This window comes from Porites lutea, chromosome 4, assembly GCF_958299795.1.
Source record: "Porites lutea chromosome 4, jaPorLute2.1, whole genome shotgun sequence".
Taxonomy (NCBI): Eukaryota; Metazoa; Cnidaria; class Anthozoa; order Scleractinia; family Poritidae; genus Porites; species Porites lutea.
This window is the reverse complement of record NC_133204.1, coordinates 32,183,319-32,209,007: the sequence shown is the minus strand read 5'-3', so window position 1 is coordinate 32,209,007 and position 25,689 is coordinate 32,183,319. Positions and strand designations below refer to the sequence as shown.

Below are 25,689 nucleotides of genomic sequence, written 5' to 3'. Positions count from 1 at the left end.
TGCTGATACGACGGGCGTTTTTGAGACGGGCAAATTCGAGAAAGACATTTTATTACAGTTCCCCCCAAATGAAGTGTATTTCTATGATATTCGCATCAAACTGTTCCGAATCGTGTAATAGAAACTTTTAAAGCAAAAATCTGGTCTTCCAAGAGCCCAAAGTAAAGAATTTCTGAATGGCAAGTGTAGCGTGTGTGACATCCTATAGGATGGCGATTCACGGGCGTTTTTAAGGCGGGTAAATTCGAGAAAGACATTTTGTTACAGTTCCCCCCAATTGAAGTGTATTTCTATGATATTCACATCAAACTGTTCCGAATCGTGTAATAGACACGTTTTAAGCAAAAATCTGGTCTTCCAAGAGCCCAAAGTAAAGAATTTTGCAATGGCGAGTGCAGCGCGTGTGACATCCTATAGGATGCCGATTCACGGGCGTTTTTAAGGCGGGCAAATTCGAGAAAGAAATTTTATTACAGTTCCCCCCAAATGAAGTGTATTTCTATGGTATTCACATCAAACTGTTCCGAATCGTGTAATAGATACGATTTAAGCAAAAATCTGGTCTTCCAAGAGCTCAAAGTAAAGAATTTCGGAATGGCGAGGGCAGCGTGTGTGACATCCTATAGGATGGCGATTCACGGGCGTTTTTAAGGCGGGCAAATTCGAGAAAGAAATTTTATTACAGCTCCCCCCAAATGAAGTGTATTTCTATGATATTCACATCAAACTGTTCCGAATCGTGTAATAGACACGTTTTAAGCAAAAATCTGGTCTTCCAAGAGCCCAAAGTAGAGAATTTCTGAATGGCGAGGGCAGCGTGTGTGACATCCTATAGGATGGCGATTCACGGGCGTTTTTAAGGCGGGCAAATTCGAGAAAGACATTTTATTACAGTTCCCCCCAAATGAAGTGTATTTCTATGATATTCACATCAAACTGTTCCGAATCGTGTAATAGAAACTTTTAAAGCAAAAATCTGGTCTTCCAAGAGCCCAAAGTAAAGAATTTCTGAATGGCAAGTGTAGCGTTTGTGACATCCTATAGGATGGCGATTCACGGGCGTTTTCAAGGCGGGCAAATTCGAGAAAGAAATTTTATTACAGTTCCCCCCAAATATAGTGTATTTCTATGATATTCACATCAAACTGTTCGGAATCGTCTAATAGACACGTTTTAAGCAAAAATCTGGTCTTCCGAAGGCGCAAAGTAAAGAATTTTGCAATGGCGAGTGCAACGCGTGTGACATCCTATAGGATGCCGATTCACGGGCGTTTTTAAGGCGGGCAAATTCGAGAAAGAAATTTTATTACAGTTCCCCCCAAATGAAGTGTATTTCTATGATATTCACATCAAACTGTTCCGAATCGTGTAATAGAAACTTTTAAAGCCACAATATTGTCTTCCAAGGGCCCAAAGGGAAGAATTTCTGAATGGCAAGTGTAGCGTCAGTAGCGTGTGTGACATCCTATAGGATGGCGATTCACGGGCGTTTTTAAGGCGGGCAAATTCGAGAAAGACATTTTATTACAGTTCCCCCCAATTGAAGTGTATTTCTATGATATTCACATCAAACTGTTCCGAATCGTGTAATAGAAACGTTTAAAGCAAAAATCTGGTCTTCCAAGAGCCCAAAGTAAAGAATTTCTGAATGGCAAGTGTAGCGTTTGTGACATCCTATAGGATGGCGATTCACGGGCGTTTTTAAGGCGGGCAAATTCGAGAAAGAAATTTTATTACAGTTCCCCCAAAATGAAGTGTATTTCTATGATATTCACATCAAACTGTTCCGAATCGTGTAATAGATATCTTTAAGCAAAGATCTGGTCCTCTGAAGGCGCAAAGTAAAAAATTTTGCAATGGCAAGTGCAGCGTGTGTGACATCCTATAGGATGGCGATTCACGGGCGTTTTTAAGGCGGGCAAATTCGAGAAAGAAATTTTATTACAGTTCCCCCCAATTGAAGTGTATTTCTATGATATTAATATGAAACTGTTGGGAATCGTATAATAGGAGCGTTTAAACAGAAAAACTGATCTTATGAAGGCGCAAAGTGAAGAATTCTTGAATGCGCCATTCGCTCATAGACCTTAACGCGACTTCTTTACCCCTTAAAAATTTTGCAGAAACATGGTCTTAAATTTATCTTGGGACGACTGTAATACCCAGGAGAGATTGGAAACAATGGTTGGGCAAAATTTTGGGCCTTAAACAAGGTTCATTACGGTCTATGAGAAAATGGCGAGTCCAAGAATTCATCCAGGGTCACGTCATTTTTAGGGAGGGGAAATTCGAGAAATAACGAAAGGAACTTTATTTTAATATTAATAAGACCAAAAAGATCGGAATCGTATAATAGAAACGTTGAAAATGAAAATCTGGTCTTAATTCTAAATGCGCAATCATCCGAAATCATCTGGGCCAATGACATACATGATGTGGGATGGACTGGTAATTTTAAGGGTGGGCAAATGTAAGAGAGAGAGACTTGATTACTGTTTGCCTAAAATGAAGTATATTTCAGGATGTTAATATCAATGTGATTTGAATCGTACAATAAAAATGTTTTTTTTTTTCTTTAGGCGCAGTAGCCGCGGTTAAGAGTTGATCCCATACTTTATTGTCGCAAATGCAGCAAGCGTATTAATTAACTGCAGAGATGAGTTAACTCACCTTGAGTATTGAGCATTAAACTTTCCTACACAAGTGAAAAAATCAAAACTTCTGACATCCCCTTCAGCATGTTATCCCTGCTCCTAGAGAAATATGGGATACTTTACATAACGTGCACGAAACACCACTATTTGACAGCTGTACTTGATGGCAGTTGGTGAAAATACACTGATTTCACTGAGCGCATCGAAATACTGGACTATTCCTCGTAGTAAACGGGTCTAAAGGCCAGCAATGCGTAGTTGCCCCAATATTCCATGAAAAATACAATAAAACCCACAAGTAAGATCCTGCAGTTTCTCACTGAGTTAGCCTTAACAGATTCTTCATTTGAAATCTGCATACCAGATTAGCATTTTTCTGTATATTTTAGTGGGGATAACTCCGTAATCTTTTGATTTTTACCTTTTATATAGATTTTAGATTTTAGCGAATTATAAATTCCCCTTTATGATACCATTTATAAACTCATTTTATAATTTTTTTTTCCTATTTTTTCAGTGTCCCCAATAAGTTTTTATAAGCTAAAGACATCGACACTTACATAAAGTTGTTATGATATGTTGTTATGTTATACTAAAAAGAAGAACTGAATTGCCGACTTGTCCAATTACACTCAGTTCTAACAGTTTTACACTCTTGGCACCTAAGTCTCCACAACATTTCCTCAATGTTGACTTATCTTCGGTATTTGCCCAAGAGCACAGAATGTCTTTTTATAGAGTTTAGAGAATTAATAAGAACCTCTTTCAAATTTTAGCCTAACAGGTTCTTAAAACTCAGGTTCTTTATAGTAGTGCGGGTTTGAGTGAAAACACACACTGATTTATACATTAACTCATCGAAGTGCCCACTGAACATTTCCAAATTATTAGAAAGTGGGATCCAAGCAGGGAACAAAACTGCCTTTTAAAAACACAATGCTTGCACGGCAGTTCGTCGCATTCGTTAAAGAGATGGGATCTAGCGGTCAAAAGTGTCTATTTGGCCCATATTTCATGCAAACTGGTGGAAATACACTTATTTCAGGGCAACTCACACAGTAAATTTTAGGTAATTTGTTAGGTACAGGATAACCCCTTTTATGGGGTTCCTTTTAACTCCAAATTTGGGATCATTTTTACTCCTAAAAAGGATTTCCGGTTTTAACTCCCAGTCTGGAGTTAAAATAACTCCGAAAATGGGGTTATTTTACTCCTTACATGAGTTGTTTTTACTCTTATTGGAGCTACTTTAACTCTGTTCAAGTGGAGTAACAATTTTAGGTACAGGATAACTCCTTTTTGGGGGTTATTCCATCTCCTCAATATCTGGGTGATTTTTACTCCTGAAAAAGAGTTCTTTAAACTCCTTTTTGGAGTTAAAAAAACTCCCCCCACCGCCCCCCCCCCCCCCCCCCAATAAAAAAACCTCCACTGTAAGGAGTTAAATTAACCCCACTAGACTAGAGGGGTTATTATGGAACTGCCGGACTATATCGCTTTTTTAAAAAAAAATTGGAAGATTTCAGCCATTCTCAGGGCCAGAATTCGAAATGCGTATTGGCCATAATATTCCAAAAATTCTAGGGGAAACATCTGATTTCACAGCAGCTCATCAAAGTACGAAGCTAATTTCGTAATTATTAGAAGATGGGATCCAAGGACCCAAAAATGCAAACTTAGCCCTATATTTCATGGAAACTAGAGGAAAGGCCCTTATTTCACCTCACTTCATCGAAGTAACGGAATATGTTTCACTCACATAAAATACAATAATTTCACAGCAACAAACACTGGCAAAAACAATTCATTCAAGTGCTGGACTATATTTCGCATTTATTGAATACTAAGAAATGAGGATGAAGAAAGCGTTTTTGGCACCATTTTTTCTGCAAACTATATTGAGGAGAGTGACATACACTACTTATTTTGAAGCAATTTATTCAAGTCCTGGACTATAAAACTCCGTAGTGGCCCACACTCCAAATTGAAGGCCGACGAAAATTCCGCATATTTACCCGGATATTCAATGAAAAATAGTAACACTCATTTCACCGCAACCCGTTCAAGAGCAGGGATTTTCCCCATGCATCACAAAATGGGATCTGCAGGCCAGAAATGCGTAATTTCCATATAATGTTTCTTTCATGTTTTTAGAAAAACGCTGATTTCACAGTAATTCATTTGAGTGATGGACTATTTCCCAGTCCGACGAAAATGGGATCTAAGGACAAGAATGCGTCGTGGCCCAATATTTCATGATAGAATAGTGTCAATAGTGAAAACACAGTAATTTCACTGCAACCAAAAAACTCCGCATATTAAACCGGATCCGTTCCAGGAAAAGCAGTGGAACACCACACATTTTCAATGGGATCTAAGAACCGCGTATTTGTCAAAATATTCCATGTACGTCTTCATTCATGTCCAGAAATGGATACAGTGGCGAAAATGGCAACAATGGCATAAAATCGCCAGCCTCTGACGGTTTGAGTTGGATGCCAAAAGTGGCCCCTTGGAGACTGGCGATTTTGGCGAAATTGGCGATTTTGGCGAAATTGGCGATTTCGACGAAAATCGCCAGAGGCCTTGTGATATCCAGAATTTGGCAAATATTCAAATTGGATGCCAAAAGTGGCCCCTTCAAATTATATAACTAAAGACGTCCCTTAGGGTGCAAAGAAAGTCAGTTTTACAGCCTGCCATTCATGCAGGCAAGCTGTAGCTAGTAATTAAGTACTAGCCCACAAGTCATTTCAACTAGCCCCCAAACCCTTTTTGAATTAGGAGCCGATTACAAACCCTTTTTTGCTTACGGTTTGGCGATTTTGGCGATTAATCGCCATTTCTGCCATTTTCGACAATGCGTGCATTTCTGGACATATCTCATGTGGGAAAGGGGAAATTCGGGCGCGGGAGCGCGAGGGGCGCGCGAGGAGGGGGAAAATCCATGGGAATTAGTGAACATACTTATTTCACAGCAGTTCATTCCAGCGCCGCGGACTATTTCGTATTTCGTATGAAATGGGATGCATTATATGCATTATCATAAAGTATTTTTTTGCAAACTAGAGGAAACATAGCGATTTCACGGCAGCTCATCATCGAAGTCCCAAACTATTTCGCAAGAAATGCGTAGTGGCCCATATTTCATGAAAAGTAGGGGAAACATACTAATATCACGTCAACCCAAAAATTCCACATATTCACCCGGGGCACTAGCTGACGGCAACTTGCATATTGAATGGCTGGACCTTCCCCCCCCCCCCCCCCCACCACCACCACCATTTGGAGATCAGACATCCAGAAATGTACGCAACAACGACATCTCTTTTGAGTCAAGTTTGAATTTTCGCCAACCCTTAGGTGATTCGTCGTCACATTTGCCATTTTTGAATTGTTGTATGCAAATTCGCCATTTTCGTCGAATCCCCACTTTTCAAGAGAGCCCTGTCAACATCTCAATAGAAATTTTGCCAAACCATATCGCCATTTTTGTCAAAATCGCCACTTTTCAAGGGGCCCCTTTAAACCGCCATCGCTGTAGAATTTTTACTAATTAAACCTTTGGCATTCGCCATTTTTGAATTATTCGTCATTTTCTTCAAATTACTCTCTTACCCTCTGGCGAATTTTTCCAGATTTTCTATTGACGCCGTTGCTGGTTCCTTTCTACACATAAGTGTGCATTAGGACATGGGATCTAAGGACAAGAAATAACATCCCGAATACCTGAAAAATGCACTGTCAATATGGTCAAAATCACATTCTCTTTCGCTATCCAGTGCATCATCCTCTGTTTCCGGGAGTAGCAGTCAGACATTTCCTTAGCCTCGCCCTTATCGTTGTTGAACGGAATACTCATTGGTTAAAAGATAAAGTTTGGGCGGGAGATGTCTTCAATGTGACATTGCAAAAATGTTTGACCTTTAGAAGTTGCCCCTCAAAAGGCAACAGTTTCATTTTCCGAAATATATTTTACTCTCTCCTCTAAGGGCAAACTGACTGAGAGTCGTAAGTGGAGTCGGAAGAAATGGAAACGTTCTCATTCTTCTTACTCCGATTCCGTCGCGCTTTTGACTCCGCTTACGAATCCCACTTTTTGATTTTCACTGGGTCATAAGCGCTCTTACGATTCCGACCCCGTCGCTAGTTAAAACCAGCCTTAACGAAGCGGAAAACGTCTCGTGCTGCCCGTTTAAGTGTTCATTTAAGGCTGGTTTTCACTAGCGACGGAGTTCGGAGTCAGATTCGGAGTTGTAAGAGCGCTTGTGACCTGGTCGAAATCAAATCAAGCGCGATGACATCCGCAGTTTCCCTTTTTCTTCCGAGCCTGCTTACGACTCCCGTCGCCTACATTCCGCTTATGTTTTAGTGAAAACCAGATTGTCGGAGTCGGAAGCAGAAGCGGAAGGCTAAAACAATCACAATGCACGTTCCCACGCTTTGTGATTGGTTTAGTTCTTCCGCTTCTGCTTCCGACTCTGACAATCTGTTTTTCTCTGGATCATAAGCGGATTGTAAGCGGCGGAGTCGTAAGCGGAATCAGAACGATGTTTTCATTACATCATAAGCTCTACGCTTGTGATTACAACTCCGACTCCGTCGTCGCTAGTGAAAACCAGCCTTTACGTTCCTCGTATTTTCTGAAGCAAGGTTACGTCTTTTTTAGCTCGATGCAGTAGATGCATCTTACAAATCGATAGCTCTACGTCAGGGACGGATCCAGAATTTCTTTTTAATTAGGGGGTCCAATCTTTGATTCGGAATCCTGAAACGAACAGATCATTTCACCCTCCCAAAATTACATATTTTTCAAATATGCCTGAAATTTAATCGTGCCAAAAGGTACCGCGCGTTTCAATGAAAAATCAATCAGTTGAATCGTGATATGCGATCCTATAGATGCAAAACTTTCAGGGTCAAACAAGTAATAAAACACAACCGCAGGCCTGATGGGGGCGGGTCCGGACCCCGCCCCGACCCTCTCACTGGATCCGCCACTGTACGTCTTACGCTTATGGGGACTGGCAAGTTACAACCCACAAACTCTTTTTGCAGCCAAAGGTCTGCTTTCGGGTAATTCACTTGATGGAACCCCAAAGGAATGTGGGAATGGCCATACCACACTTAAAATGTAAGATTAAATCCAAAGTGTGCCGCCTTTGCCAGTTTTAACAGCCTTTTTTGTAGTGTAATTTTACACAATGTAAAAAAACACATCAATGGAATATAATTTGTCCCCAAGTTAAGTGTATGCATTTGCCTTTCATAACAATATTTGGTTTAAAATTACACCCACAACTCAACAACATTTTCTACGATTTGAAATAAGGCATCAATCTAACAGTTTGTGTATTAAACGGTGAATCACACAGAACTACAAAATATAGCATATAACCTTTTTTACTCACTATAATTAACTTGTCCTCTACCAATAACTTGAAACAAATTTGATGGTTAACATCTGAAACTTGCATTCAGTACAGTTCATCAAAGGATGGGCACAGAAAAAAACAGGCCTTAAAAAGTCTGCATCCCTTGTTTGTTTTGCTTTGCTTTTCAATCTTATGAAACACTTCTTACGAAATTTGTACCCCTAATCCTTAAAAGAAAGAAGACATGCTTCTAGAAGCAAGAAACACAATTTTAATTGAAAACTCATTTACTCATCTTTTTGCCATATAATGCAATATAATATTACTCTTTTGACATTATAAGACTTGGGCACTAGTTTTATGAACTTTGGGTGCCTTTGATAAGGGTGACACAAATGCAGCTTCTTTGCATACTTATTACAATCACATAAACAGTGACTGTAGCAGACATATAAATTACACGAAAGTATTAAAGCCAGCCCACAGATAGCTAGCCTCCCATGCAGACATTCCTAGGCCATGTTCTTTGAGGAGGATTGTGTGATGAGCCAGAAGAAAGTCTGCGTCAGTGGAAGGCTAACTGATAGCAAAACTTGGGTTTAGTAAAAGGCCACTAAGTCCAGAGAGTAACATCTCTTCTTCTCTTTCAATGGTTTCTTCTCTGTGACAGTGCATTCTTTCACTTCCTCTAATCCCTTGTCTTTTGTAGCAGACACCTGCATGTAAAATGAAATTGGGAAAAGAGATTTATTTGATCATTGGCTTTAGAGAATATTACTTGCACATTTGTCTGGGTTACACAAGTAGTAGTATTGAATTCTTAATTTTAATTTTTTCTTGTTAACAGCTTTGTTTTCACACCATCATGTATTATGTTTTTGCTTCCCCAAAGTTTCACTTTGCAATTCAGGAACTTAAATCTATCCTGTAAATTGTGAGCATTTCTCTCCTCTAAATACCTGCTTTGTTGGGATCCCACGGGCCCCACTCACATATTTTAATGACGGGGGGGTCCGAAGGATTTTTTTGGGTCTGACAATTTGGCCAAAAGGGATTTTTTGGGGTCTATGAAAGACGTCGGGATTTTTTTGGGTCGCGAAAACAACACAGGGATTTTCTTGGGTATTGTATTTTTCATCAGCTCAAATCAACAATAACATAAGTGCAATTTACTGCTTGTGTGGTATTAAGGGATATTTCTGAGATTGTAATCTATTTGAAAAGTAATTACCGGCACTCCACGCGCATCTAATCCAGAGAGAAATATTCAATAGGTCACATAATTCAAGGCCTTTCAAGCCAGTCATCAAGACCACAATGAAAACACTGTATACAAAGTAAACATTTTATGAATTAGATGTTTACCCGCTGATATATATCTATTATCAAATTAATGATCACGCTGCTATGTAAAAATAAAGGCAAGGAAAACTGATTTTGTAAACTAAACTCAAACCGGGAGTCAATGCTGTTGAGTTCCAGCAAGAGCTAAGAGGTCCAGTCAGTTGTGATCCCATTTTTGTTGTATGAAGAAGTTCTCTTGAAAATATTAGTAACATAACATCAAGCTTGCCAAAGTGGTTTATGAACCCATAAAAAGACGTGTCGCTGACTCAGTTATTTCAGAAGATAAATACCGTATTTATTCGATTAAGCGCCCAACCTTGAATTAGCGCCCACCTTGAGTAAGCGCCCATCCTAAAGGCAGAAAAGTTAATAAGCGCCCAGCCTCGAATAAGCGCCCATTCCCACCCCACTCCCTCCCACAAAACTCCAATAAGAGATAATAAGAGACCCTCCCTAAGACGGAGTTTCCTTCAGAGTACTTTACAGAAACCTTGCTTCACGGTTACATCTTCGCTTTTTGTAATAAGCATTTACTGTTTTGTTGCCAAATATACTACTACACTTGCTGAGAATGGTGAAAATTTAATAAGCGCCCAGCCTCGAATAAATGCCCACCTCGAATAAGCGCCCACTCTCAAGATCAAAAAATTTAATAAGCGCCCAGGGTGGTTAATCGAATAAATGCGGTAATAAAATTTGCTGATGCAAAAACACTGAGGGATTTTTTTGGGTATGCTAAAAAAAAGTAGGGATTTTTTTGGGTAGACAAATTCTGAAGTTGGGATTTTTTTGGGCATAAAATATGAACTGTTCGGTTTAACACCCCCCCCCCCCCCCCCCGTCATTAAAATATGTGAGTGGGGCCCCTGGGGTTGGGATCTGCATATAACACAGCTTGGAAATGCTGAGGATATTATTTTGAATTTTAAAACATATTCAATATCACCGCTCCCTGTGTGTATGGATTAATAATTTTATAGTGAATGTTTCTGATATCTAAACGTAAGTCAGGCTGATATCTCCCAACAACACTGCCTGGTCGGTGGACAAGGGCCATGGTGGAAACAATAAACACAGCTAAAAGATTTTAGAACTTGGTATCAAAAATTAAAAGCTATAGATATTCAATTGCAAAATAACTCAAAACATTTGAATGCCAACTCTGGCACGATTGGTGTGGAACCCCTAAGATTAAGCTTGGTATATATAAAAAAACTTGGGTTCACAGCTGCAAACATGTTCATTGACAACCACTTAAAATACTACACAACTGAAAAAGGCGAAAGAGTAATATTTAAATTATGTGCTGTAAGAGTACAAAAATATATAAAACACAGTAATCAATGCACATTAAGCAGATGTGTAAATCAACTACATTGAACTTAAAGAAATCATTGACGAGTGGCTTTATAGCACCACATTTTAAATCATAGGAGTAACAATAAATACAAAAGAGGTGAGGGAGAGCAGGATGTTAAATGAACACTGATGTCTGTCAAGCACTTTGCAGGGTTCTTGGTAAGATCAAAAAGTACTACAGTTGAAACCCTCTACAATGGCCACCTTGGGGACAGAAGAAAGTGGCCATTGTAGAGAGGTTGAAACAAGAGTGAATGTATGGACTGTCCGCCGAAAAATGGCCGTTATAGAGACGTGGCCATTGTGGAGTGATTCGTGGAGGTTTAACTGAATATATAATTCTCCTCCTCGTAAACAAAAATTATGGAATGCCATACTCAGGAGGAAGTGACTGGCTGAGTAAGGAACCACATCAGACAAGTTGCAATCTAGCAGTCCTTGGTTCAGGTCCTGCTGTGGTCACTTGCCTGATTTGTTCTTAGTCGCAGCCTTGATTGTTAATAGTTTTAATGGTTGCCTCCAGTGCCAGTTGGGGTTTTTAATCCTGTTACATTCTAATTGTTGAATTATTTGTTTTCATAATGATTTGCGTGGAGTGCCTATAGAAATAGCTGGAATGCATGCTAAGTGCACTTTTCACAATAACAAATCTGGCACATAAAGCATGAAACACGGATCAAAGATGCATTTTTTAGCCCTATGTTTCATGCAAACTAGTTTAAATAAACTTGTTTTTCAACCATTTCGAAAGGAAATCTACTGAAAATGACAATCCAACAATGGGGGCAGCTTCGAATGCATACATTGGTTTCAAATGGGATCTGTAAAACCATAGAATAACGGGAAGTAAGGAAAATCTTTGTGATGGTGGTGCACACACGCTAATACAGAAACCAAGGCTTGTTTAGAGGCAGCTGGGGATGCACGTGATACTAAGGCAGTTATATATTTATAAAATCATGTTAGACCGTCTACTGCAACTTCTATATATAAAATTTAATAAGATAATAATTTGAAAAAAAAAGCAAAATGATAAATTGTAATGACTGACAAATAACGTAGTTGACAAAGGGATCTGAGAGCAGTTTCTAGCCAAGTTTAGGCAACTTCAATGAAATGCAGTTAAAGCAGCTGAGAATGCAAATGCTTTCTCTTAGTACCTACCACGTACATTATTTCAAAAATAAAATAATTAGCATGAAGTTTAAAAGCATAAGGGGGATTGACTGGATTTACAACAATTTGATTTGAAGTGCGGGTTGAACCTGTAGAAATTTACATTTTCAATCCACTCGTACTCAGTATTGCAACTTATACCAACTTACGTACCCAGATCAGGGACCAACTTAGGTACCTTAAGGATTTTCAGACGATGAAAAATATCTAATTTGTCGTGAAATTGCACAAGATTCGCAAACCTTTGCTGTTGCACTAAAGTCCAAGCAACGACGAAGAATACCAGCTTCGGAGTCACAAAGGTGACACCTGTTGTTCTTTGAAAACGAACCTTCTTTAGAAAAGTTGTCGTTAGAGCAGGTTGTCGTAACTTGGCACACACATCGTCTACTCTTGACAGACTTTTTATAGCGCAGATCAGTGTTAAGCTTAAGTTTACATCTAGAGGCTTTCTGGCTTAATTATCGCTGAAAGCGAGGTTCGAAAGCGAAATGGTAAGCTGCACAACATACCTGCCAAAGATCAGTCCACGACGTAAATCGTCGCGATCCTGTTCACCGGCATCATCCGAAATGCTCGAACTAAGCTGTTCTTCTCTTGCTTACCGCAGTGTCCGCCTGCAACCAAACGAACTGGTCTGTTGAAGTGTCAACAACACCAGAAAGGATAGGTAAACAACGAAGGGAAAAAATAATGAACAAAATAAAGGCTTTCACAACTTACCGGCCCATTAAATACTGCTTTGCACGTTAAAATATAACCTCAGTGACAGCGTGCTGCAATAGATTTTATACTAAGACCGATAAACGTGCAATTACAACACGTTTTAACCATCATCCTGCACCATCCGGTACAGCACTTTCTCAGTCGTACTATAGTACGTACTATGGCGGGTGATACCCGGTAATTTGGGCATCATTTTTACGGGTGATACCCAGTACCCTTTGAGTGAATCGGGTGAGCAGCCATATTGTAGTGACAGCGATATTTGGTCCGCGGTACATGTCGCAGAAAGTGCTCTTTGATTGGCTCAAGAGGGGGGTGTGACGGGGGTGGGGAACCCGCAGAATGTAAACATCGCGGAAAATACCCTTTTTAAATTTTTCAAGCAATGAAGACATTCTTGGTAGTCTCAACACTTCTAGACTGCTTTTACATCGAGTTACACGAGGGGCACCCAACGACAATTTTCGGAAAAATATCTGTTCGGAAGACGATTTGAGATCTAGAATTTTCGGAACATTTGTTGTAAAATTTCTTGCTTGCCTGCCTCTTAGGATTTTCGAACATCTAAAAAATGGTAAAATTGCCCATTTTCAACGGATTTTTACCCTAAAAAGGTCACCTAGAATTTTCGGGAGGCTTTTTTCTGGCTGAAATTTTTAAACAGGTAAGTTTTGATCCCTAAAATTTTCGGATCACCAGACTTTCAGCTAGGAAATCCGAACAGATGGAAAATTTATAGGGGATAAAAATATGCCTATATCCACCGTTTAAATACTAAAACACGTTTAACAATGCTATGTTTAAGTGGTTTTGAACTATATTCTCGTTGGGTGCCCCTGTTACACAGAAATTTTTCACTTTCTACGAGTTTACCGTTACAATAAACGGTACCTTTTTCATGATCACCAACAACAATGTATTTTATTTAAGATCCATAAGCTTACAATATTTTATGCCCTGCAAGTAGCCATAGTGCTAATCTAGGCAGAACAAACATTATAAATAAAGGCGTTATTAAATTACATATTAAGAAAAAAGGAAAAGCAAAAAAGAAAAACCCCTCACACAAACTCAAGCATAGGGGTTTTGTTATTAGAAAAAAATAGACTAAAATTACAATGGTTCATTTTCTAGGTTGTAGAGAAATAGAGAAACACTCCTTGGCAGATAATCGCGTTTTATAGTGATGTTTTGTGCTGAGTTTCGCAAACTTATTGAGGGGACTTTTGGAGCTGTCTTAGCGTGGACGTCATACAAGAAATAGCTTGGTTGTTGAAAGAAAAAAGACTGTAAAGGAAGACTGTGAGGAATTTTCCGATTTCCCTTTGTAACTCATTTTATGTCAGTTTCTTTGCGTAAATCACGCTCGAGATTCGACTTTTTAGTTTGAAATGCAAAAATTCTGCTAATACGAGACATATGCAAATTTCCTCACACCCTTTTTTAGGTCTTTTATCTGTCAATCAGATACAATAAAAAGGAAGTGAATATTTAACAACGCGAAAGGGCTGGAGCTTCAGCAGTAAACTCGATACCTCTGAGTTCGAGAGCAAAAAACTTAAGCGCCTTTTGAAATTGGATGAAATAAAATCTTTCATAAGGTAATTTAGTCTTTTAGCTTTAATTTGATATATAACTTGCCTTTGTAGCCTTTGGCACCTCGTTTTCCTTTACCGAGACCTTAAATAAGGACTAACAAGTGCATGATATAAATTCAGAAGAAGCCGTGGAATGCCTTCAAACCATGGTAATAATTAAATTTTTCAACTGTCCAAAACAAATTCCACGCAACCTTATTCCAATGATTCTACAAACAAAAGTTTGCGTAGCAGACATAACTGAAAAATGTCGCAGACATTACATTTTGGGAAACACATTTGTTATCATTCACTTTTCTTATCAGTGTTGCTGACTGTGGCTATGTCAATTTTTCCTGTAGTTACTTGTCTAAACATGAAGCTGTGAAATGATCATTTACTTTATTTATGTTCTATTAGAATATTATATAATCTCCTGCTGACCTAGTGTGAAGCAATACCAGTCAGATTTTTTTTCTGCTATAATGAATCCTTAAAATAATTTCCAAATTAATTTCGTCACATCTCAAGTAAATGTTGTGAGGAAAAAAACCCTTTCAGTAGTGAGGAGATTATATTTTTTTTCCCAAAACTGATTTAGCTACTAAAATTATCATTTTTTGTCATTCAGTCTGACTTAAAGACAGATAAAATGTAAATTTGCACTAAAATTTCACATAGTTCACGACATATTACATCACAAATTGTACTTAAATTTTAATACTCATTGTTGTTTTGGTGGTTGTCAAATTCGCCCTTTATCCCTGATCCATCCTTGATCGATGCACTTGACAGCTAGAGCACAACTCACAACAACAGCAGCGGCAGTCGCATCTAACCCTGTGGCAACTGAAGAAAAGAGAGAATTTTGCTTATTTGTTGACACAGATTTAAACTATGAAAGTTGCTAAGACCTGAATCTGAAGCTACACACTGAATTCCTACACTTTTCGAGCATATAACAACTAATCCAATTGATTATAAATTTCCTGAAATGTTGCGTACACACGGCTCCAAATGACCAATTAATGTCAAGGGTTGATTTGATAATTATTCACGGAGTTAAAATTTTCTAATGGCCGTCATTTCTTTACCGCAGGTCAAGAGCGAACGGCGGACTGTTGTGTTGGTAGCCCCATGAACCTAGGACCCCTGCGCGCGTAATGTACTGTCATGAACATGGTTGTATACTCACTCACCTATGTAACTTCCAACATCAAGAACAGCAATGACTATAGCAATCTGATCAACTTCATTTGAACCAGGCTAAAGTGGATGTGAGCTGTGAGAGGATCAACAAAAGTAATTATTAAGTTAACATAAGGTAACTTGACCACAAAGTCACCCTCTTGAGCGTGATACCTTACAAAGATCCTCACAAGATATTCTACGTTGTCAAGGAAAAACACATTCATGAAGGAAATGCCTAGTTCTAAGACTAACACAAATTGTGGTCAATAAATTGCTACAGAATTAGAGAGGTCCTAACATTTCTTGAGAGTACCAGCCCAAATCCTCATGTGGCTGTGACTGGTTCAATTTTGTCCTTGGTATAAATTTAATTTTCCTTTGTTCTAAGCTCATTATCAGAGATGTACCCAAATACCACCAAAACAACAACAATTTCTTATGTTGAGCCTACTGATATGAAAACAATGTTTATTAAGGGTCAACTTCCTATATTTCTTCTTGCAAATCATAATTTTAGTTTTCTTTGGATTCAGCGATGAAAGCCAATGTGCACAATACTCTGAAAGGATGGAGAGAGCATTTTCTAGTCCTTGATCTGACTGGGACATCAAAACTAAATCATCTGCATATAGTAGACAGCTTAGATGGGATCTATTATTTGGTAGAACTATGTGATCTGTGTCCCCTTGGTCAAGTAGAAAGGAAAATACAAAGGAGTACCAAAATAAAAACCATGGATAAAATGGAACCACAACAGCAGATAAGCATGCGATCCACTGCAGTAAGTTAAGGCTGGTGCTCCAAAAGGTGATGGAGGCTCAATTTCACATGATATACAAGAAATGTGAAAGAAGGAAATAAGATAGTACAGCAATAATTAAATCAATGCACCCTCTCATACGTACCATGGTGAAGAAAACTGTACAGCTCTGTGTACGGTTGCTTTGAGCAAACACCTCGACACAAGTCAGATTAGTTGACAGCACCCTTAAATGAAATGGCAACGCAATATATTTACTTTTTTGCCGCATGAAACACTTTAGTCGTAAAGGATATACAGGTGAAATTTGGTTTTAAGCCCTATGATTTCAAATCTCATGGATAACAATTTTTTGGGTTGCGTGAAAATTCATGGGAAACCACTTTTATTTCTTTTAATGAACAGAAGGGCAATTCCATGCAAGACAATGACATTTTGAATTTTTTCAAATAAAATTTTGCACAATGAAACTTAACCAACAGAAAGCTGAAACAATGGGCTGTTTGAAATTACTGAGATCTTGTTCATCTTGTCCATGTGCCTAATGTGAGAAGGCATGAAATACAGAGAATTTGAATCTTGGAATTTTTGGAAGGAAATTTTAAAGTTTTAACATCTAAGAAAACATACAGTTAACATAAAAGTATGGGTGTATTATAATCTGTGCCTTACACTATCATTAGGCTATAAAATATTATCCGGCTACTGGCACTTTCCTAAGAAAATTGACATTGAATTTTTGTTGCAGACATTACGTAAGGTCAATTCAAGTGTCAAAAACTCCAGACTCCTCTTCCACCCATTTAAAGAAGTAAACTCAGTTGAAATGTTGGCTATATGTATTGTTTTTTCATCAAGAGACGCGGGCCTCATCGTCATCTACAAGACCACCTCCGAAATGTTTTTTAAACTATAATTGGAGTGATTTATTAAATATTATTTATTTATCATTATCATTATCATTATTGTGATTTTCAACAACACAAAATTTCTGCTGACAATGTCAATAGGCAGTCGAGAGAAGAGGTAGTGAGAAGTAATGGAATGATCTTTTTGAGGAAAGTTGAACAAATGCTCTCAAGTTGTACCACGAGAGACAAATGGGAAGTTGCAACTTTGACGGGCTGTGGTTCGTAGACCACTGGCCGGTTGGAGACGGCAAACTGTTGAGGTTGAGGCCGCAGGTTCCTTAAGTCCTTTCGCGCGTCGCAAAGTAATCAGGGAGGCTTGTCAGGCGGGCAGCAGCGCATTGTTTGTGCAGAGGGGAAGGACAGGTAGATCTGTTTTTTGGCAATGGTCTGTTTTCAGTTTGGGGGTTATATCTGATATCGACAATCTACACTGAAACTAAACAGGCCAGAAGAAAGCAACAAAAAGAAACATTAAGAAAGATGGTTCAATAATGAGTGTTTCGCTTGGAGAAAGATTTTAACGGAACTCTCTAACAAGAAAGTTAACATAGCAATTTCCTCTTGATGAAACTATAAGGCATAACTATCACACAACCCGCAAAAAAAACTACAAAAAGCTAATCAAATCTAAGAAGACAAAGCTCCTTTAGGGGTGATTCCATGTTGCAGACATTACGTTCAGATACTAAAATTAATATAAATTATTAAACCCCAATTTAGATGTCAAAATGTTCATTACCGGTGTTCAAACGTATGTAGAAAGTATTTTTTAGTGTCCCCTTTGTACCTAATAAAAACATGCTTTGGTTAGCTCTTAAGACCTTGAAGGTATGAGTTGAAGAAGGTGTGTTTCGGGCATCACAGTTTAAACAAACACTTTTTAAGGTAATGTTCTTTTACAGAGATTTTCCTGTGAATTTTTAACCTTAATTGTGCCTTCAAAACATAACAATAATAATATTAGATTTTTCAACTGTCAGAAAAAAATTCCATGCAACCTTGTTCCAGTGATTCTACAAGCAGACGTTTGCGTTGCGGACATTACACAAAATTGTTGCAGACATTACATTTTTGGGAACACACTTTTTATCATTCACTTCCTAGCTTCCACAACAATATGTCTGGGACGAAACGTCTGCAGCAAAATTCACTGCTGCACTTTCGTTCCAACGATATTCTGTCTCTATTACATCTCTTCGAAAGTACAAACTTCGATTTAAGCAGTACAGATGTTGAAAATGCTACCAATCAATTCACAAACGTTATGACGGAGGCAGCAAAACGTTCAGTCAAATTAAGTAGCCAAAAGAAATCTAAAAGAAAGCCAATTACTAAGAAGTGGTTTGATTATGATTGCAAAACTTTAAGATCTTCACTTAAAAAGTTATCTAACCAAAAAAAAACCGCAATCCTCTGGATACCGAACTCAGAAAAGAATATCATGTTCAAAATAGAACCTTTAAAAAACTTATCAAACAAAAAAAAAACAGCAACAATTTGTTGACTCTAAAATAAATGAGTTGATTAGTAATGAAAATGACCGCAAATTTTGGGATACTCTAAAGTCAATGAACGAAAACAGCTTGTCTTATAATAATATAACGAAAACCCGACCAATAAACTTTACGATCATTTTAAAACGATACACTCAGCACCTGATCCCAATACATTATAGGCATTTCAAATACACCTGTTAAACGATAAAAAGCGTTTGGAGGACAGCAACCATTTACAATCTGGATTCAGCTTGAAAATCAACCCCCTGACATAAAAACCCTTCTACTTTCCTATCCAAAGCTGAGAATAATTATTTGTCAAAACATCTGAAAAACCACCAGCTAAATTTGATAAGAACAAATAAAAAACTAAAATTCTACTCCGTCTTTAAAAATGAAACAAATCACTCTGAATTCATCAATCATATCCGGAATCCTGAACATAGGCGTGTAGCTTCCAAATTTAGGATAGGAAATCACAATTTAAAAATAGAAACCGGAAGACTTACAATCCCCAAAACTCCTGAAGACCTTAGAATCTGTGATCATTGCCACCAAAATTCGGTTGAAAATGAACTGCACATATATTATTTCACTGTGATCAATACCATGATTTGAGAAAGACTCTTTTTCTTAAAATCAACGACCGAAATACACTATTTACACATTACAATATCCATGATAAAGTCTCTTTTCTTTTTAACAATACTGATTCACATATCAGCAGGCTAGCTGCTAATTTGGTCTTTCAAGCATTTGAAAGACGAAAGAAACATAGTTAATTCTACCGTTCCATCATATCTGCATTCCCTTAAACTTAGCTGTTTATTACTGTTATTTTAATCGGTAACACCTCAAAGTACAAAATGGTAATACTGGCTAAACTTGTTGTTGTTGTTGTTGTTGTATTCAAATGATAACAACTCCTCAACAGATATGAAAAATGTCCAATTAACTATACGTGAAGAACTGACTTCACACCAATATAATCTAATACGAAGTAACAAGAAACTAAAATTTTACTCAGTATTCAAAATTGACTGTCACAAAAGTGCATGATTGCTTGAGCATAATCAACATAAGTCCCCCCAGTACCGAAAACTCTAGAAAATTTTCGCATTTGCCCCTTCCATAGTCTTCGATCTAACTTTTACCGAGACATTAGGATTGGACATCCCCTTTTTAAGAATTTTGACAACAATGAAAAAACCCTCTTCGTATTTGACAATGTCGATCCTGATATCTGCAGACTTTCATCTCCTTACATGCAGTCATGTATGGAATATAGACAAAAACTTGTTCTTTCATATCATAGCCTTTGTTTTGATTTCAGATTTGTAACGAATAATGTAGGTAATACCATGCACTCACGTGGGAATACTGAAATAAAGCTGTTGTTGTTGTCGTTGTTTCCTATGAGTTGAATTCACTTGTCAATGTCCGAAGAAGGAGAAGAAATTATCCACCACACCTTGGATTACTGACGAGATCTTAGCTAAAATCAACTACGCACCCACCAGGACAAACTCAAGACCCAAAGGTGCTTATTTTGACCCAGAATTTCTTCTCAGCCACCCGCTAACTCAGTTATCATGGTAACTTACCCCGCCGTAGAGGACATGTTTCTCCTAAGCTTTTCTTTTGTCAAATTCGTATGGAGGCGACTGATGATATTTCCAATTCAAGCGAAGTTGGATTCCGCAGTTTTGTCTCTTACTGCGTCGACTCTGGTGGAGCCCAGGCCCTCTCTATTGAAGGGCGCGCAAAATAATTGTCCGTCTTTTTCTAAATAGCGTAAAACGGCGTAATCCGAGATTTGTTCGGATCGTGTTTTCTTAAGAAATTTGTTCACTTTTTTCAGTGTTCTTGTTCTGTATAAAAGTACTCTTTAGAGCGTAGAAATCAGTGCATACTTTTTGTTTGTTATACTCCTCCCATATTAGTTGTTGGGACAAGGGCCTCGGAAGCAGGTGGAGGTGGGGGGTGGGGGGGTTTGAGGGGAAAGGGGCGTGATTCGCTGGCCAACCTTTACCACACTTGAACGAAGCTTAGCCACTCTAAGGCCTTTTTGGTAATTCAGAAGTTAAGTCAATTTTGGAGACCACAGAAAAGACATCCATTTGTTACAGAGCCTCTTCTGTTGTAGGGTACCTTTTTCCAAAATCAGACAGATATTAACCCTAACAGATAAGCAATGATGTGTGTACTGCTTCAATATTCACTGCAGCAGATAGCTGGCTATTAGAGAAAGCTGTTGAGTACATTCATATTGGTGCAGTTACCTTGTCATTAGGAAATTACCACATATTATTCACTGTAACTGGATAAGTAATGATTTGTGTACCGCTTGAATACTTACTGCAGCAGATAGCTGGCCAGTGGAGAAAGTCATTTGGGAAATTACCACATATTAATTTTCTGTCTGATTTTAGAAAAGGGCACCTTTCTCAGAGTCCCAACTATTGGCTAGAGTAGCTATCTAACGTTCCGTTATACAGTAGTGGTCATGCACGCAAGCATTGAAGTCATTGCACGCTGTTAGTTTATTGTTTTTCTGCTCCGGCCCATATAAGCTGTTAGGACAAGGGCCTCGGATGCAGGGGTGAGGGGAATAGGGGGAGAAGGGGTGTGGCTCATTAGCCAATGTCTACCATACTTGAAAGAAGCTTGGCCACTCTAAGGCCTTTTTGGTAATTTAGAAGTTAAGTCAATATTGAAACCACAGAAAAGACACACATTTGTTACAGACCCTCTTCTGTTGTAGGGTACCTTTTTCCAAAATCAGACAGATATATATATATATATATATATATATATATATATATATATATAACCTATCACAAGCATCTTTTAATTTAGAAGACACTCCCTTCACAACTCAATAAATACAGTACAAGTGAAGAGCAAAACAATATGTTTTTCGTCTCTCGCCTATATTTCGGCCGTGTTAAACGGCCTTCATCAGGGTGAATGGCCGTTACAAGCATCACACACCATTATTACATGATAACGAACAAATTTGAAAACTTGCACGCCCTACAAAGAAAGATAAACACGCGCGCGCTCTTACCGGACGCGAGACCTAGTCGACCGGAGATAAAGAAGGCCAGTGGGCCTATAGATTGAGCTCTATTCAGCCTCAGGGCTTGAATTAGATAATATGAAAAACTTCTCAGTGATACATAGGTTACAGCGTTTGCTTGCAAAACGAAATTGTATACCAAGCCACAGTTACTACCAGCCACAGTTACTACCAGGGGGGTAACGGGAACAACTGAGACGTACGTCGGCCTTACAGCAACAGATTTCAAAACAAGGTGGCGCAACCACCAAATGTCTTTTAAGCATGAGAAAAGGCGGAACGACACCGAGCTGAGCAAACATTTGTGGAAACTAAAGGAAAAGAAGGAAGGCTATTCAATTTCGTGGAAGATCATCGCAAAGGCCAAGTCATACTCTAATACCACTAAACGCTGTAACCTATGTATCACTGAGAAGTTTTTCATATTATCTAATCCACAGATGGCCACTCTGAACAAACGAAACGAACTCATATCAAATTGTAGACATCGAAGAAAATATATTCTCAAGTATTCCTGAAATTTTGTTTATTGTATCATAAGCGCGCGTAGGTTTTTTATAAATTAGTACTTTTTGAATAACGCCTCTGTCATGACAACCGCAAAAATATGTCACGCGATCATGTTGCCGTGTTAACCGTTGTGATGCTTCAGTGTGTATGGAGTTTAACTGATGAGTGGATCAACTTTTTGTTGGTCTACGAAACAGACCTGTATTAAAATCCATATGTGCTCATATTGAGTAGTCTATTTACTGTTATATATATATGTATGTATGTATGTATGTATGTATGTATGTATGTATGTATGTATGTATGTATGTATGTATGTATGTATGTATGTATGTATGTATGTATGTATGTATGTATGTATGTATATGATCTTACCGTTATCGTTCTCATCGTTTTCATCGTCCTCCTCGTCTTCTTTACATCTTAGAAAATCTTTTCCAACAACCTCTTCAGCGGAGAGTTCCAATCGATTTGTTTCCTTGTTATACACAACGCGGCAGCACTTGAACAGGATTGGTCCTCGAGTGTTCAGCCTCGTTGCTATGTTTGGAGGAATTTCAATCGTCTTGCATGTTTCTTTCACCCCTGGGGGATTTACTTCTGCGTCTCCTTCGATCTTCAAAACCAATGTTCAAATGAGTAGATAGAGAAGTACTTTGTCCACCGAATGGCAGCATTAATGTAAACTGAGGGTTATTTTTTGGCTGAATTTTGAAAACATCTTTGATTAGGCAAGAGTCTATAGTAATGCATCTTTCCGGATCTTAAACTTTTATTTCTTATCAAGAGACCACTGTAATTCACACTCTGCCATACTCAATCTACAACAGTACAGCCCATCACAAGAAAAGAAACTTGTAGCTTCAAGAACGTGCAAGATCGCTTATTTATAAGTAAAAATGAAATTAAACACTAAGTAGTTTTGTGTATACACTTTTATTTTTTTAGAAATCCCCTCCTTTTCTCTTCTCCCTTATTCATCACTTTAATATCAGATATGACTGAAAGTGGTATAGTAGTGATGAAATTAACCGCTTTTGCGCAGCTATCTTATTGACTTGTGTAATAATACATGAACACCTACGCATTATTGACCCTTTGTCGATCCCGCATTTTATTCATTAGAGAAAAGACAAAAGCCTTTGAAATCATCTTTGCCGTCCTTGATGTTTTGCGTAAGTTAATGAGATTTCTGCGCAGAAAGGTTACCGTATTAATTTCATCACTACTTTACTACCATGAAATAGTTTTCCGACAGTAAAATACCTTGTTCCTTCTCTTGCCTTTAACTTCAAATCGCTCACTGAAAATTACTGAGATTATCAAGCTCAGTTGTTGGTCTTCGAAGACACCTGTTTTTTCGTTGTCTAGATCTGTTTTAGCCAATACTTCACGTAGGTCCGGATCACGTATGTATTCCTGATCAATTCTTCCCAGCACTAGGGATCCCAGATCTTCACTTATCTTGATCCCTTTCCTGCCCAAATTATCAGTGTCTCCTTCAATTTCTACCGAGCTGAATTAAAGAACTCAAATTAGTATTCGCATGAGATTTTAGAGGCTGGTGCAACATGAAAAATTGGTTAGTACTGCACTACTTGGTAAAAAAAAAAAAAAAAACTAAACAGAAAAATCCTTGAATGGGCGGAGATTATCAAGAGAGGTGATATTTCTTAAGTTGACCAGATAGTTTCTACAATATTTCTTTTCATTGCAATAACCTAGTAGTGATCTCAGTTCCTCAGATTTTACTTTGAGTATTTTTTTTGATACCAGAGTCGCTTTGACCTTTCCTACCGAGTTATCTAAGAGGAACAAAGTAGACTGATCAACTCGCAAGGTTCCCCAAATCTGATCAGAGCAAAAAAGCGTTTTTTTTTTTAAATAAACCATGTTTCATTACTGTCAATTTAATATTTACCTTCAGCTCCTTTATCATCTTCATTTTCACCCTCTGGTAATATCCCGCAGTCTTCTTTTACGATGTGTTTCTTCATCATGGCCTCAAATTCTTCAGCGTTTTCCTCAGCTGCGTACCTTCTTAATTCCGCAAGAACGGTGCACCTCTGCGGTTTGACTTCACATTCTTGATCGGATGTAATAGATTTGTTTACTACAAGCGTAAGTAACTTTATATCTTGGGTTCGGCCATGGACAACAGGGAAATAGCCTCCTTCTTGATCACCAAAATTTTCCATCAAGCGAATTCACGTAGCAACTTGTCAATCAACTGAATGCAAAATATAAAAAAACACTGTTGCTCCGTATGATTAGCGTAATGACTAAGTCAACTGAACAGATTCAATAATAAACATTCACGAGTCGCGTTATAGAACTTCTTCAATCTTACGAATACGTGCATGAATCTCGTCAAAGTCGCCGGTGTGTACCTCTTCCAAACAAACGTGCGTTCTCACATTTGGAGCACAATGCATTCCAAAAGTCCTCCTCGCGAGTTTCACGGCAGAAAGAAGCCATAAAGCGAGCTGGAGGGGAGCGAGATTAAGTAAATGAGACTAGCCTGTGGGATAGGGTGAGCGAGTACATGCAAGCGGTACGTTTCCGGTGCACCCGAATTCTCTACTCCTCTTTCGAACGCCTGTCAATCAAGCGTTCATCAACAAGGCATCTGGTACCATGATAATTGGCAAAAAAGTCATGTATGACTTCCCCGTTTATTACAATAAAACCCCGTCCCACGTGTAAGAACTTGCATTTTTGGACTTCTGCCGAAATAGGTTCCTATATTTTTAAGTAGTAATTTGCAATTCAGCCTAAGAAGATTAATTCTTAAATTCGGTTTGTATTTTCTGTGAAGGAAATATAAGGCTGCTATAAAATTTTCAATCTCAAAGTCAAACTTCGTGGTTAAAATGTTTGTCATAATTTAACTGTATGCCACAAAAAAGAAATTGCTTGATCTTACTTGACTAAACAGGCACAGCTCTTATGTTAGTATTTTGGTTGTTAAAATACCAAATATCTGACAGCTTAAGTCACCAGGTTCTTCCTAGTAATATCAGTATTATGCGTATATAAAATATACCGTTCATCATCGAAACCGAACACACGTGAGTCAAAGAGTAAAAACGGAAAAAAAGGCAAGCAACTTACATATAAATTAACTTTTTTTTGGCAAGACTCTGGATTCAAGAATCAGGGAACATATTATATTCAACTTACCGCCAAAATACTTCAAGCTTGTCTTTGCGTGTTCAGTCCTCTAAAAATCAGATATGGGAAAGAAACTGATCAGGAATGAAACTGAAAACCATATGCTTCTATAATTGTTAAGGTTTGTCTTCCTCAGTTATTCTGAATTTTCAATATCTTGGAGAAACGGCTCTAAGATTTGATGTTGACATTTGAAAAAGAGGTGATTTCAATCCTTTCGTTGCTTTATCTTATTGGCCCGGGGGGGGGGGGGGGGGTACTTCCGCGAATTTTGGATGGGGGTGTGCCGCGAAGGTTTGTGAACCCTAACCCTATTCAAGGACTAAGAAAGCGAAAAATGATACCCTTTGG

The 25,689-nt window shown here is 38.3% G+C and overlaps 1 protein-coding gene and 2 long non-coding RNA genes across 3 annotated transcripts; all 3 read right to left on the bottom strand.

Moving 5' to 3' along the window:
• Positions 1-8,132: 8,132 nt before the first annotated feature.
• LOC140935417 (uncharacterized) lies at positions 8,133-12,800 on the bottom strand. The gene is made up of 3 exons (XR_012165201.1): positions 12,635-12,800; positions 12,424-12,548; positions 8,133-8,745 (listed from the first exon to the last, which is right to left on the bottom strand). It is a non-coding gene; the product is annotated as an uncharacterized lncRNA (long non-coding RNA).
• Positions 12,801-13,529: 729 nt separating this feature from the next.
• On the bottom strand, positions 13,530-20,337 carry LOC140933310 (uncharacterized). The gene is made up of 4 exons (XR_012165037.1): positions 20,177-20,337; positions 16,311-16,392; positions 15,414-15,496; positions 13,530-15,063 (listed from the first exon to the last, which is right to left on the bottom strand). It is a non-coding gene; the product is annotated as an uncharacterized lncRNA (long non-coding RNA).
• A 1,746-nt stretch (positions 20,338-22,083) lies between these two features.
• Positions 22,084-24,362, bottom strand: LOC140934538 (uncharacterized). The gene is made up of 5 exons (XM_073384145.1): positions 24,086-24,362; positions 23,755-23,758; positions 23,431-23,680; positions 22,540-22,780; positions 22,084-22,103 (listed from the first exon to the last, which is right to left on the bottom strand). The coding sequence occupies exons 1-5, from the start codon at positions 24,360-24,362 to the stop codon at positions 22,084-22,086; spliced, it is 792 nt and encodes a 263-aa protein (XP_073240246.1).
• Positions 24,363-25,689: the final 1,327 nt, after the last annotated feature.